This window comes from Nerophis ophidion, linkage group LG12 (assembly GCF_033978795.1).
Source record: "Nerophis ophidion isolate RoL-2023_Sa linkage group LG12, RoL_Noph_v1.0, whole genome shotgun sequence".
Lineage (NCBI taxonomy): Eukaryota > Metazoa > Chordata > Actinopteri > Syngnathiformes > Syngnathidae > Nerophis > Nerophis ophidion.
In genome coordinates, this window is record NC_084622.1 from 37,257,352 (window position 1) to 37,269,929 (window position 12,578).

Here is a 12,578-nt window from a genome sequence, read left to right on the forward strand (position 1 = left end):
GCAGAGCAATCGCTGTGGATCGACCACCACCAATCCAAAATAGTCGGAATCCCCCATGTTAGCACTCCATTCAGTTGTGAACAAATAGCACAAAGTAGCATCTGTGGCCAGCATTTTTGAAAGGACAGTGATGTATGTATGTGGGGGTCACAGACTACTTTCTCTGTTCAGGGATGGTTTTTCAACCTTGACGTTAATGGCTTCCCTCACTCCTCTTTCGTACCATCAGTCCACTCCATCCAAAATCTGTACATTTTTGTTCTCAAAGGAGTGATATTTCTCCTTGAGGTGCAGGTAGAAAGCTGAGTTTTGGCCTGAAGAGTCCGCCCGTCTTCGCTGTGTCGTATGTTAGCTTAGTGGTTGTTTTGTTTCCCCAATATATAAATCCATACCTATATTATTATATGAATCTATTATTATATGAATCAGTGCATTTATAATTACACTGGATAACATACACCAAGGTTGTTTTTGTGGGTGTGGGGTGGCTGGTCTTTAGGATGCACTAGTCTTTGTCTCAAATATGTAATGAATCATGTTGAAACTGCATTCATGTTTGAAATAAAGTTCAATCAAATAAAATCAGGGTGTTGCCTGGTTTGAAGTATACTGGGGTGTTGGTTAAAAATTATTCTGAGTTTTTCAGATAGACCTGATAATTAGGTAATGACAATATTTTTGCGTCTATCACCTTTTACCTCCGCATCCACTCTGTTCTTGTTATTTCTTGGAACTGAATGCACTTTTCACAAACAACCAGATGGAGTAACCTCAGGTTTTGAGGGTCTCCCTCAAATGATTATCCTCTTTATATTTGGTTTGTGGGCTGATGGGAACATTATCAACTCTGTGCTGTAGGGTTATGATAACGGCCAGTTTGTGTTCCTGTGGGTGGCGTGAGTCAAAAATTAGGTATAGATCAGTATGTGTGGGTTTTCGATAAACCCTGACATGTAGGCCATTGTTCTCTCCAATGTGGATATCCCATTCCAAAAAAAGCAACTTAGTGTATTTGACATCGTCACGTGTGAACTTGATCTTTCTGTCCGCTGAGTTAATGTGCTCGGTGAAGGCTTGTGCTTATTGGCTTCTGATTTTAACCCATGTGTCATCCACATATCTCTACCAATGACTTGGTCATGTTCCCTTAAAAGAGCTCAGAGCTATCTTAGCTTTGCCCAGGCACACCCTCCTAAGTTGGAGTATAAATATTTGGGGTTTTGGCACCAGCTGCTGGACTAGGTCTGACCAATCTAAGTCTAAGACTAGAACTGACCAATTTAAGACTAGATCTGACCAATCTAAGTGTAAGACTAGATCTGACCAAACTAAGTGTAAGACTAAATCTGGTCAATCTAAGTCTTAGACTAGATCTGGTCAATCTAAGTCTAAGACTAGATCTGGTCAATCTAAGTCTTAAAACTAGATCTTGTCAATCTAAGTCTTAAGACTAGATCTGGTCAACCAAAGTCTAAGACTAGATCTTGTCAATCAAAGTCTAAGACTAGATCTTGTCAATCAAAGTCTAAGACTAGATCTGGTCAATCAAAGTCTAAGACTAGATCTGGTCAATTTAAGTCTAAGACTTTATCCGACCAATCTAAGTCTATGAGCATGAACTGATGACAAGAGGCAAAACATCTTCTAAGACAAACCCAACAGTCCAGTTGCGATAGATTGAATGCTCTAAGAAAACAATGACCTGGATGAATGAGAACATCCATTGATATGTTTTTTGTGCAGAAAACAAGGCTCTGTTCTGGTTCTCACGTCACATCTCTCAATGGGGGAGTATCTCCTTCTACCTGGCCTGCCTGCTCAATGTTTGTGTGGCCATATTCTACCCATTCGGTGATGATGGAGATGAAGGTAAATTTGATGTTTAATCTGAACTTTAATTATATATATATAAGGGTACTAATAAAGTACAGAAGCACAAATAAATTAAAAAAGGTGTATACTGGAAAAATACTGGTACTTTTATTCATCATCGACATGATGCGTGCCGCGGTGACAATAGCTTATAGCTAAACATGCGTCACTACACACCGTAGGAGCACACAAAAGCTCACATTCACCGCTAACAGCAAGCTACCGGTCCTAAATGTAAACAAAAGGGTGGGTCTACACATATATCAACTGTAACCAAGTCGATACTACAATGATTACATCGGTTTTTTTTTTATCTACACAAAAATCTTTTTTCTTTTTTTTTTCTTTTTATTACGTTTCTAAACTCTGGAAATACGTCCCTGGACACATGAGGACTTTAAATATTACACCCAAATTTGTGGTATCACCTAAAACTAATACAATTTATCCAAATAGAAGAATAGGTGCTTATTTCATTTTAACATAAGTGTAGATAATACGTGTTAAAACAGAAAACAACCAGATAATAAAAGGGAATTAAGAAATATATGAATTATTCATCCATTTCTACCACTTGCCCCCCATATTTTTGACAAAATAATTAAATGAGAAGTGACAGAATATGTCTAGTTAGGGGCCTTTTTAATCTGTTTGCTTACTTACTACTTAAAGTAATTCAATGCCAAAATGTTGTCAAGTTGCAATAAGAAACATCCATCCATACATTTTCTACCGCTTGTCCCTTATGGGGTCGCGGGGGGTGCTGGAGCCTATCTCAGCCGCATTCGGGCGGAAGACGGCGTACACTCTGGACAAGTCGCCACCTCATCGCAGGGCTAACACAGATAGACAACATATGAATAATCTTAAGATTTTTTGTTAAAATAAAGCCAATAATGCCATTTTTTGTGGTTGCATTTATTAAGAATTTTTTGAGAAAAATATTGAAAAACATTTTTGTACCAGTACCAAACATATTATTAGCATCATTTAATCACGGCTCTGTTTGAGTGTACGGTTCTCACTGCTTCCAAAAATATGTGTACGACAGCTTGATAAATTGAAAATGATGGCGTGAAAAGTGGAGTGCATTTACAACTTTTATGCTGTAATTTCTGGGCGATAGAGTGCACCTAAATGTAAACTGCCCCCACCTAAATTTTTGGACAAATTAAGTAAAAACAGTGCCTGTAACTTGGCATAAAATAGCCTATCGGAGTATGGTAATTGTTCTTCTACTTCTCCTGCGTGCTAAAACTGCTGTAGTCGTTTTCTTTGGCAAGCAGCTGTCCGGCCTTTTGGGGCCCATAAGTTGTGGTTGAATACCGTTCCATGCAGTAGGTTTTTCCTTTTTTGATGGCCGGGTCAATCTTTTTAGGCTTTGGGGCTGCGTCGTGAGCATTTTGTTGTTTCCTCTTCATTATGATGATGAGTCCATAACGCGCTAAAAGGCTGATGAACTGACTGTGTGAGGGCGTTTGATATAATGTCAAAGATTTCATTGGTACATCGTGACCTGATCGGCAATTCCCTTCATCTGATGTGAAATTTCTTTGCAGCATCTGAAATTCGTGAGCCCAGAAGAATCCATAAATTATTCTCAACATTGTATAAAGCCCTGGGTTCAAAACGTGGGGAAAAGTAGTAATAATGAAATAAAAAATACTCTGATGAGACTACTCGGGGTTTCCCCTACATTTAAACAATTGTCGCGCAACGCAAGATTACTAGCAAGATTACACCTTCAAAATACATTAATATATATATATGTATATATATATATATATATATATATTTTTTTTTTACATAAACACATTTTTTTCATGAAAAAAAGTTCCAAGTGATATATTGTATGACTATACATATACTATATATATTGTATACGTACATACTCTATATAGTCTATAATTTATGTACTATTGGCTACACAAAGTTAGAAAAATGGCTCAAATATCAAAATCATTCGTCATTGCTTTATTTAGAAAAAAAATTTACATCTACAGTAAATCGCCTTCAGAAACGTGGCAGCTGCTGGTCGTGCACCTACACCAGGCAAAAGTAAGGAGATAAAGTTGAAGAAAAAGGTATTTTAATTGAATTAATGCATTTCTTGTCCAAGCCAGTGTAAACTACCCTAAATATTTTGACATTAGTACCAATAACGTCTAGCTGTACGCCATGTGCGTCTTTGAACCTCCGTTTGGACATGGCTGTGTTGAGTGTGCACTTGTCCCCGTGTGTGTGTGTGTGTGTGTGTGTGTGTGTGTGTTTGTTTTCTCTGGACACCCCAGTTTCCTTCCAAATTTGAAAAATATGCATGTCAGCTTCATTGGAGACTGTAAATTTCCCATAGATATGAATGCTAGTGTGAATGATTGTCCATCAGTGCCCTGTGATTGGCCATGCTAATTTGAGTTGGCTTGTCTATAAGATAGTCCATTGTACGTTAGTGGCAATAGAGCTCAACCTTCATCCTGCATAATCATAATAATTGCTTTTTTCAGTTTATTCTAAATTATTTGTCTAACGTGATTCCTACATGTACTGTACATATATACATATGTGTATATACAAAGGTATTTATGTATATACACGTATGTATATACAAATATGTATATACACATGTATATACGTACATAAATATACAGTCAAGAAAATAAGTATTTGAACACCCTGCTATTTTGCAAGTTCTCCTACTTAGAAATCATGGAGGGGTCTGAAATTTTCACGGTAGGTGCATGTCCACTGTATGAGAGATAACCTAAAAAGAAAAATCCAGAAATCATAACCACCAACACGTCTTCCTATGAGGAAGCAGTGCCTGGGGAATCTGTGGTGGACTCTCCTATTTCTGGGGCTGAGGTCGCTGAGGTAGTTAAAAAGCTCCTTGGTGGCAAGGCCCCAGGGGTGGACGAGATCTGCCCGGAGTTCCTTAAGGCTCTGGATGCTGTGGGGCTGTCTTGGTTGACAAGACTTTGCAGCATCGCGTGGACATCGGGGGCGGTACCTCTGGATTGGCAGACCGGGGTGGTGGTTCCTCTCTTTAAGAACTATCATGGGATCACACTCCTCAGCCTTCCCGGGAAGGTTTATTCAGGTGTACTGGAGAGGAGGCTACGTCGGATAGTCGAACCTCGGATTCAGGAGGAACAGTGTGGTTTTCGTCCTGGTCGTGGAACTGTGGACCAGCTCTATACTCTCGGCAGGGTTCTTGAGGGTGCATGGGAGTTTGCCCAACCAGTCTACATGTGCTTTGTGGACTTGGAGAAGGCATTCGACCGTGTCCCTTGGGAAGTCCTGTGGGGAGTGCTCAGAGAGTATGGGGTATCGGACTGTCTTATTGTGGCGGTCCGCTCCCTGTACGATCAGTGTCAGAACTTGGTCCGCATTGCCGGCAGTAAGTCGGACACATTTCCAGTGAGGGTTGGACTCCGCCAAGGCTGTCCTTTGTCACCGATTCTGTTCATAACTTTTATGGACAGAATTTCTAGGCGCAGTCAAGGCGTTGAGGGGTTCCGGTTTGGTAACCGCAGGATTAGGTCTCTGCTTTTTGCAGATGATGTGGTCCTGATGGCTTCATCTGACCGGGATCTTCAGCTCTCGCTGGATCGGTTCGCAGCCGAGTGTGAAGCGACCGGAATGAGAATCAGCACCTCCAAGTCCGAGTCCATGGTTCTCGCCCGGAAAAGGGTGGAGTGCCATCTCCGGGTTGGGGAGGAGACCCTGCCCCAAGTGGAGGAATTCAAGTACCTAGGAGTCTTGTTCACGAGTGAGGGAAGAGTGGATCGTGAGATCGACAAGCGGATCGGTGCGGCGTCTTCAATAATGCGGACGTTGTACCGATCCGTTGTGGTGAAGAAGGAGCTGAGCCGGAAGGCTAAGCTCTCAATTTACCGGTCGATCTACGTTCCCATCCTCACCTATGGTCATGAGCTTTGGGTCATGACCGAAAGGATAAGATCACGGGTACAAGCGGCCGAAATGAGTTTCCTCCGCCGTGTGGCGGGGCTCTCCCTTAGAGATAGGGTGAGAAGCTCTGCCATCCGGGAGGGACTCAAAGTAAAGCCGCTGCTCCTCCACATCGAGAGGAGCCAGATGAGGTGGTTCGGGCATCTGGTCAGGATGCCACCCGAACGCCTCCCTAGGGAGGTGTTTAGGGCACGTCCAACCGGTAGGAGGCCACGGGGAAGACCCAGGACACGTTGGGAAGACTATGTCTCCCGGCTGGCCTGGGAACAACTCGGGATCCCCCGGGAAGAGCTAGACGAAGTGGCTGGGGAGAGGGAAGTCTGGGTTTCCCTGCTTAGGCTGTTGCCCCCGCGACCCGACCTCGGATAAGCGGAAGATGATGGATGGATGGATGGAAATCATAATCTATGATTTTTTTAACAATTTATTTGTGTGATACAGCTTAAAATATGTATTTGAACACCTGTCTATCAGCTAGAATTCTGACCCTCAAAGACCTGTTTGTCCGCCTTTAAAAGTCCTTCTTCACTCCACTGTATTATTTTGAATCAGATGCACCTGTGTGAGGTCGTTAGCTGCATAAAGACACCTGTCCACCCCATACAATCAGTAAGACCCAAACATTCACCATGTCTAAGAGCAAAGAGCTGTCCAAAGACACCAGAGACAAAATTGTACAACTCCACAAGGATGGAAAGGGCTACGGAGAAATTACCGAGCAGCTTGGTGAAAAAAGGTCCACTGTTGGAGCAATCATTAGAAAATGGAAGAAGCTAAACATGACAATTGGAGTGGAGCCCCATGCAAGATACCACCTCGTGGGGTCTCAATGGTGCTAAGAAAGGTGAGGAATCAGCCCAGGACTACACGGCAGGGACCACTGTTTCCATGGTCACTGTTGGTAATACACTAAGACGTCATGGTTTGAAATCATGCATGGCACGTAAAGTTCCCCTGCTTAAACCAGTACATGTTAAGGCCCGTCTTAAGTTTGCCAATGACCATTTGGATAATCCAGAGGAGTCATGGGAGAACGTTTTGTGGACAGATGAGACCAAAATTGACCTTTTTGGTCATTATTCCACTATGCGTGTTTGGAGGAAGGAGAATGATGCGTACCATCCCAAGAACACCATTCCTACTGTGAAGCATGGGGGTAGTAGCATCATGCTTTAGAGGTGTTTTTCTGCTCATGGGACAGGACGACTGTACAGTATTAAGGAGAGGATGACTGCAGCCATGTATTGTGAGATTTTGGCCAAAAAACCTCCTTCCCTCAGTCAGACCATTGACGCTGAGTCGGGGCTGGATCTTCTAACATGACAATGACCCAAAGCACACAGCCAGGAAAACCGAGAAGTGGCTTCGTAAGAACCATATCAACGTTCCGGAGTGGCCTAGCCAGTCTCCAGACCTAAATCCAATTGAAAATCTTTGGAGGGAGCTGAAAGTCTGTGTTACTCAGTGACAGCCCAGAAACCTGAGTGATCTAGTGAAGATCTATGTGGAGGACTGGGCCAAAATCTCTCCTGCAGTCTGTGAAAACCTGATGAACTGCAGGAAACGTTTAACCTCTGTAATTGCAAACAAAGGTTACTCTACCAAATATTAATGTTGCTGTTCAAATACTTACAGTATTTTCAGCTTTATCACACGACTAAATTGTTAAAAATTCATAGATTGTGATTTCTGGATTTTTCTTTTTAGGTTATCTCTCATACAGTGGACATGCACCTACCATTAAAATTTCAGACCCCTCCATGATTTCTAAGTGGGAGAACTTGCAAAATAGCAGGGTGTTCAAATACTTATTTTCTTGACTGTATATACACATATATGTAGTGCAGGACTTCTTCGAGAACCCCATGAACACTAGACGAATGTGGCAGGGCATACAAGTCCCATCCCATCCCATCCATTTTCTACCGGGCATACAAGTCATCACAGACTATAAAGCTGGCCCCTGTCCGTGTGACAACAGCATCAGTTTCCTTAACGACCTAAACAACCACTTTGCAAGGTTTGAGGTACTTAACACCATTCCGGCGATGAAATCCATCCATTGCCCTGATGAGCAGCCACTCGACCTGGACACAGAAGATGTCTGGAAAAGTCTGAGGAGAGTGAACCCCCGGAAAGCAGCGGGACCTGATGACATTCCGGGCAGGGTGCTTAAGGGATGTGCAGACCAGCTGGCTGGGGTTCTTACAGACATCTTCAACACCTTGCTCACCCAGGCTGTGGTACCATCATGTTTTAAGACAGCCACAATCAATCTTGTGCCTAAAAAACCCACAATCTCCTCCCTCAATGGATATCGCCCCGTGGCACTCTTAACAGCCCCCCCCCCACACACACGTGTGGATGTTGTTTCTGGACTTTAGTTTGGCGTTCAACACCATTATCCCGCAGCACTTGGTGAGCAAACTGGCCCCCCTTGCCTTGGATTCAGTACCCCCCATGCAACTGGCTGCTTGACTTCCTCACAGACAGACCCCAGTCTGTGAAAGTGGGAGACAACACCTCCAGGGCCATCTCCCTGAGCACCGGCTCCCCCCAGGGCTGCGTTCTGAGTCCGCTGCTGTTCACGTTGATGACCCATAACTAGTTAAGTTAAAGTTAAAGTACCAATGATTGTCACACACACACTAGGTGTGGTGGAATGTGTCCTCTGAATTTGACCCATCCCCTTGATCAAACCCCTGGGAAGTGAAGGGAGCAGTGAGCAGCAGCGGTGCTGCGCCCGGGAATCATTTATGGTGATTTAACCCCCAATTCCAACCCTTGATGCTGAGTGGAAAGCAGGGAGACAACGGGTCCCACTTGTATAGTCTTTGGTATGACTCGGCCGGGGTTTGAACTCACAACCTACCGATCTCAGTACGGACACTCTAACCACTAGGCCACTAGGCAACAACAACATGGACTACAGGGGGGAGGTAAAACATCTGGTTGACTGGTGCAGAACCAACAACCTGGTCCTGAACGTCTACAACAGTGGTCCCCAACCACCGGCTCGATTGTTACCGGGCCGCAGAAGAATTTTTTATAATTTTATTTTTTTTAATATATATATATATATATATATTTTTTTTTTATTAAATCAAAATAAAAAACACAAGATACACTTACAATTAGTGCACCAACTCAAAAAAACTCCCCTTTTCATGACAAAAAATAAAAACAATTAAAAAATAAACAGAAATTATCAAGCGTTGACCGGTTCGCAGCTACAAAAAGGTTAGGGACCACTAGTCGACAAGACCAAGGAGATCATCGTCGACTTCAGGAAGCCCCAGTCAAGCCACACTCCACTCTTCATCAACGGCACAGCGGTGGCGATGGTAAGCAGCACCTAGTTCCTGGGGGTGCAGATAACTGACAAATATGACCTGGTCCCTACACACCGGAGTTCTTGTAAAAAGAGATCAGCAGTGCATGCTCTTTTTGCGTCGGATGAAAAGAGCACAGCTCCCTCACCCCATTCTCACCACATTCTACAGAGGCACTATAGAGAACCTACTGACCAACAGCACCTCTGTCTGGACTGGAGCCTGCAGTGCCTCAGACTGGAAGTCTCTGCAGAGAGTGGTGAGGACGGCGGTAAAGATCATCAGGACTCCTCTTCCTCCTTTCCAGGAGATCGCAAAAAGCCACTGCCTGACCAGAGCTCAGAAAATATGCAGAGAATCCTCCCACCTCTACCAAGGACGAAAGTTCAAATTTGAATGACAATAAAAGGAAGTCCAAGTCTCTCTATACATGTATATACATACATGTATATATACGTACATGTGTATACACACATATATATATATATATATACATACATGTGTATAGGCATATATGTATGTGTATTCGATATAAATTATAAATATACATATGTAAATGTAAAGGTGTATGTGTGTTTGTGTGTGTATGTGTATATATATATATATATATACACATATATATATATATATATATATATATATATATATATATATATATATATATATGTCTGTGTGTATTTATATGTGTCTATTTATATGTGTGTATTTATATGTATAATAATATAGTCAAGGTTTCTGTGGTTTATCCGTTATAAAGTGCTCAATACTGGGGTAGAGCGGAATATACGTTTGGTCAGGAAAAAACAAAGAGGCAATATCATCCCTAGCCTGTTTCGCAGGTTTTCCTGCTTGTCAGGGGATTTTATAAAATCCTCTGACGAGCAGAGTATATGTATAATAATATGTATGAATACTGTATTTATGTTTATATACTGAATGTGTATTTATGTGTATGTATATGTAAGTGTATATGCATATGTATGTACATATACAGTATGTGCGTATATGTATGTGTATATATGAATATATATATATATATGCATGTGTATATATGTATATGTCTATATATGTGAATGTGTGTATATATGTATATGTCTATATATGTGAATGTGTATATATGTATATGTCTATATATGTGAATGTGTGTATATATGCATATACTTATGTATATATGTGTATGTATGTATGTACAGTACATATGTGCATGTATATGTAATATAGTTATGTGTGTATATATATATATATATATATATACTTGTATTCATATGAATATATGTAAATGTGTATATATACGTGTGTATACAGTATATGTATTTGTGTATGTACAGTATGTATGCTGTTTAGCTGGGATTGGGTTTGGGCTGCTCTATCTCATTTCATTAGATTAATTAACATTGTGTGACTTTTTTTTAAATAAAATAAATGGAATAATGAATTAATGATTGCTATATTGATTATTTGTAATTATTTCACTGTTTATTTCTCTTTCCAGGGACCTTATCACCTTTCTGCTCTGTATTGCTGTGGGGGGCATTGTTTTTGTCCACTGCTTTACTTCCAATAATACCCAAAACATGGGGAATACTCTTCTTCCTTGTCTCCCTCATCCTGCGTGCCATATACACCCTGGGTCTCGGCCCTGCTTTGTTGCTGCTGGGTACGGTCAATGTAAGTGGTAGAAGAGGTATCACACTTTAATGATGTGCTGTGCTTTCTTTAAATGTGTTTTTTTATTCTCTTACAGTTGTTCAACAAGTTAATTTTTTTGGTGAGTTTTGTGGGAAACCAGGGGACGTTCACCCGTGGCTACAAAGCAGTTGTAATGGACATGCTGTTCATTTATCACCTTGGCTACGCGATCATCTGTGTTCTGGGCCTCTTTGTGCATGAGTTCTTCTACAGCTTTTTAGTAAGACATCCCAGCACCATTTGACTTTTGACACGACCAGATCATTTTATATGAATAAATATTTTGCAATAATCTCTCCACACAGCTCTTTGACCTGGTAATCAGAGAGGAAACACTGCTTAATGTGATTAAGAGCGTGACAAGGAACGGACGATCTATTATTCTGACTGCTGTATTGGCCATCTTTCTTGTCTACTTCTTTTCTATCATCGGGTTCCTCTTCCTTAAAGATGACTTCCGCATGGAGGTGGACCGCCTCCACACTACAGGTCAGAATTTCATAAGTCAGTACTGTTATAAGGACTTCTACCACATGATGTCAGTGTTACTTGAAGTCAAATACGCAAACTTTATATTGTTTCCTTGGAAGGTTTTCATTACCAAAGTAATAAGTAGGCTTACTTCAGCAAGCAACATTTAAAACAAGAGCACATCCCTCCATCTTTATTTTCTATCAGGACACCCAGATCTCTCTATACAGTATGTACCGTACAAATATGAACCCCTCACCGCCACACATTCATAAAGAAGTTGCATTATGTTAGATCTATACGATACTAGGCAAGAAACTATATATATTTTTTTTCAAATATATGTATAAAAACATGCTATCCCTTCCACATAATGAGCTAAACATTTCTAATATGGAAACAATTAACAACAAAATATAGTGTAATGATAATTTTAAGACCCCAGTGAATTCCATGGAACACATAAACCATATATATTATATATATATATATATATATATATATATATATATATATATATATATATATATATTAGGGGTGGGCAAATTAACGCGTTAATTACGAGTTAACTCATCAATCTATTAACGCCGACAATTATTTTATCGCACATTTGCGTATGTTGTTTACATGCTTTTATTTTGTAAACGCCTTTTCTTAACAAGATGGCGTCGCCCGGACGGGCTTCGGCGTGGAGGGGCTCTTGGTAAAGATGGAACATTTGGCAAAAATACCGGACAATTCTGCAAATTTCATGGCTGGCTTACAGCGTGGTCACTCCGGGATCACTTACGACCGCCAGACAATTCTGAATGTGGATAGATCGGGCCGTTTTGGACTGAATGACGCGTGCTTGCTAGACCGGCTAGCTAGCATGGGAATACTTTGCCGGCTACATCCAGCGACCTGTGAAGCAGCGGAGTATATGTGTTGTCTGTCTATTTAAGAATAATGCAGTCGAGGCGTGTCGGCTGAGTTCTTAACGTTTACTTTCAGAGCGTGCATATCACAACATACAAGATGCCGTCATGGCGACACACAATCTATACCGGGCTACCGCGCATGCTCGTCACTCCTGTTGCATGCTGGGTAGGGTAGTTCTTTTATTCCCTGGCTCATAACATCACAATATAGTACCATGTATATGATGCGTTCAGTTTATCAAAGCACCAAGCAAACTATCGGAAACTTCCCATCATATCAAGTCCTGGATATGGTTGTAATTATTTTAAGTGCACTATGCAGAAT

At 41.3% G+C, this 12,578-nt stretch overlaps 1 protein-coding gene across 5 annotated transcripts in view; it reads left to right on the plus strand.

Annotated features, from left to right (window-relative positions):
* The window catches only part of itpr2 (inositol 1,4,5-trisphosphate receptor, type 2), a 155,078-nt gene that overhangs the window by 98,556 nt on the left and 43,944 nt on the right, over positions 1-12,578 (plus strand). For all 5 annotated transcript variants that reach the window (XM_061917516.1, XM_061917519.1, XM_061917517.1 and 2 more), the window contains exons 48-51: positions 1,744-1,869; positions 10,666-10,841; positions 10,918-11,082; positions 11,168-11,351. In XM_061917516.1, the coding sequence (XP_061773500.1) occupies positions 1,744-1,869; positions 10,666-10,841; positions 10,918-11,082; positions 11,168-11,351 (651 nt within the window). The remainder of the gene's footprint in view (positions 1-1,743; positions 1,870-10,665; positions 10,842-10,917; positions 11,083-11,167; positions 11,352-12,578) is intronic.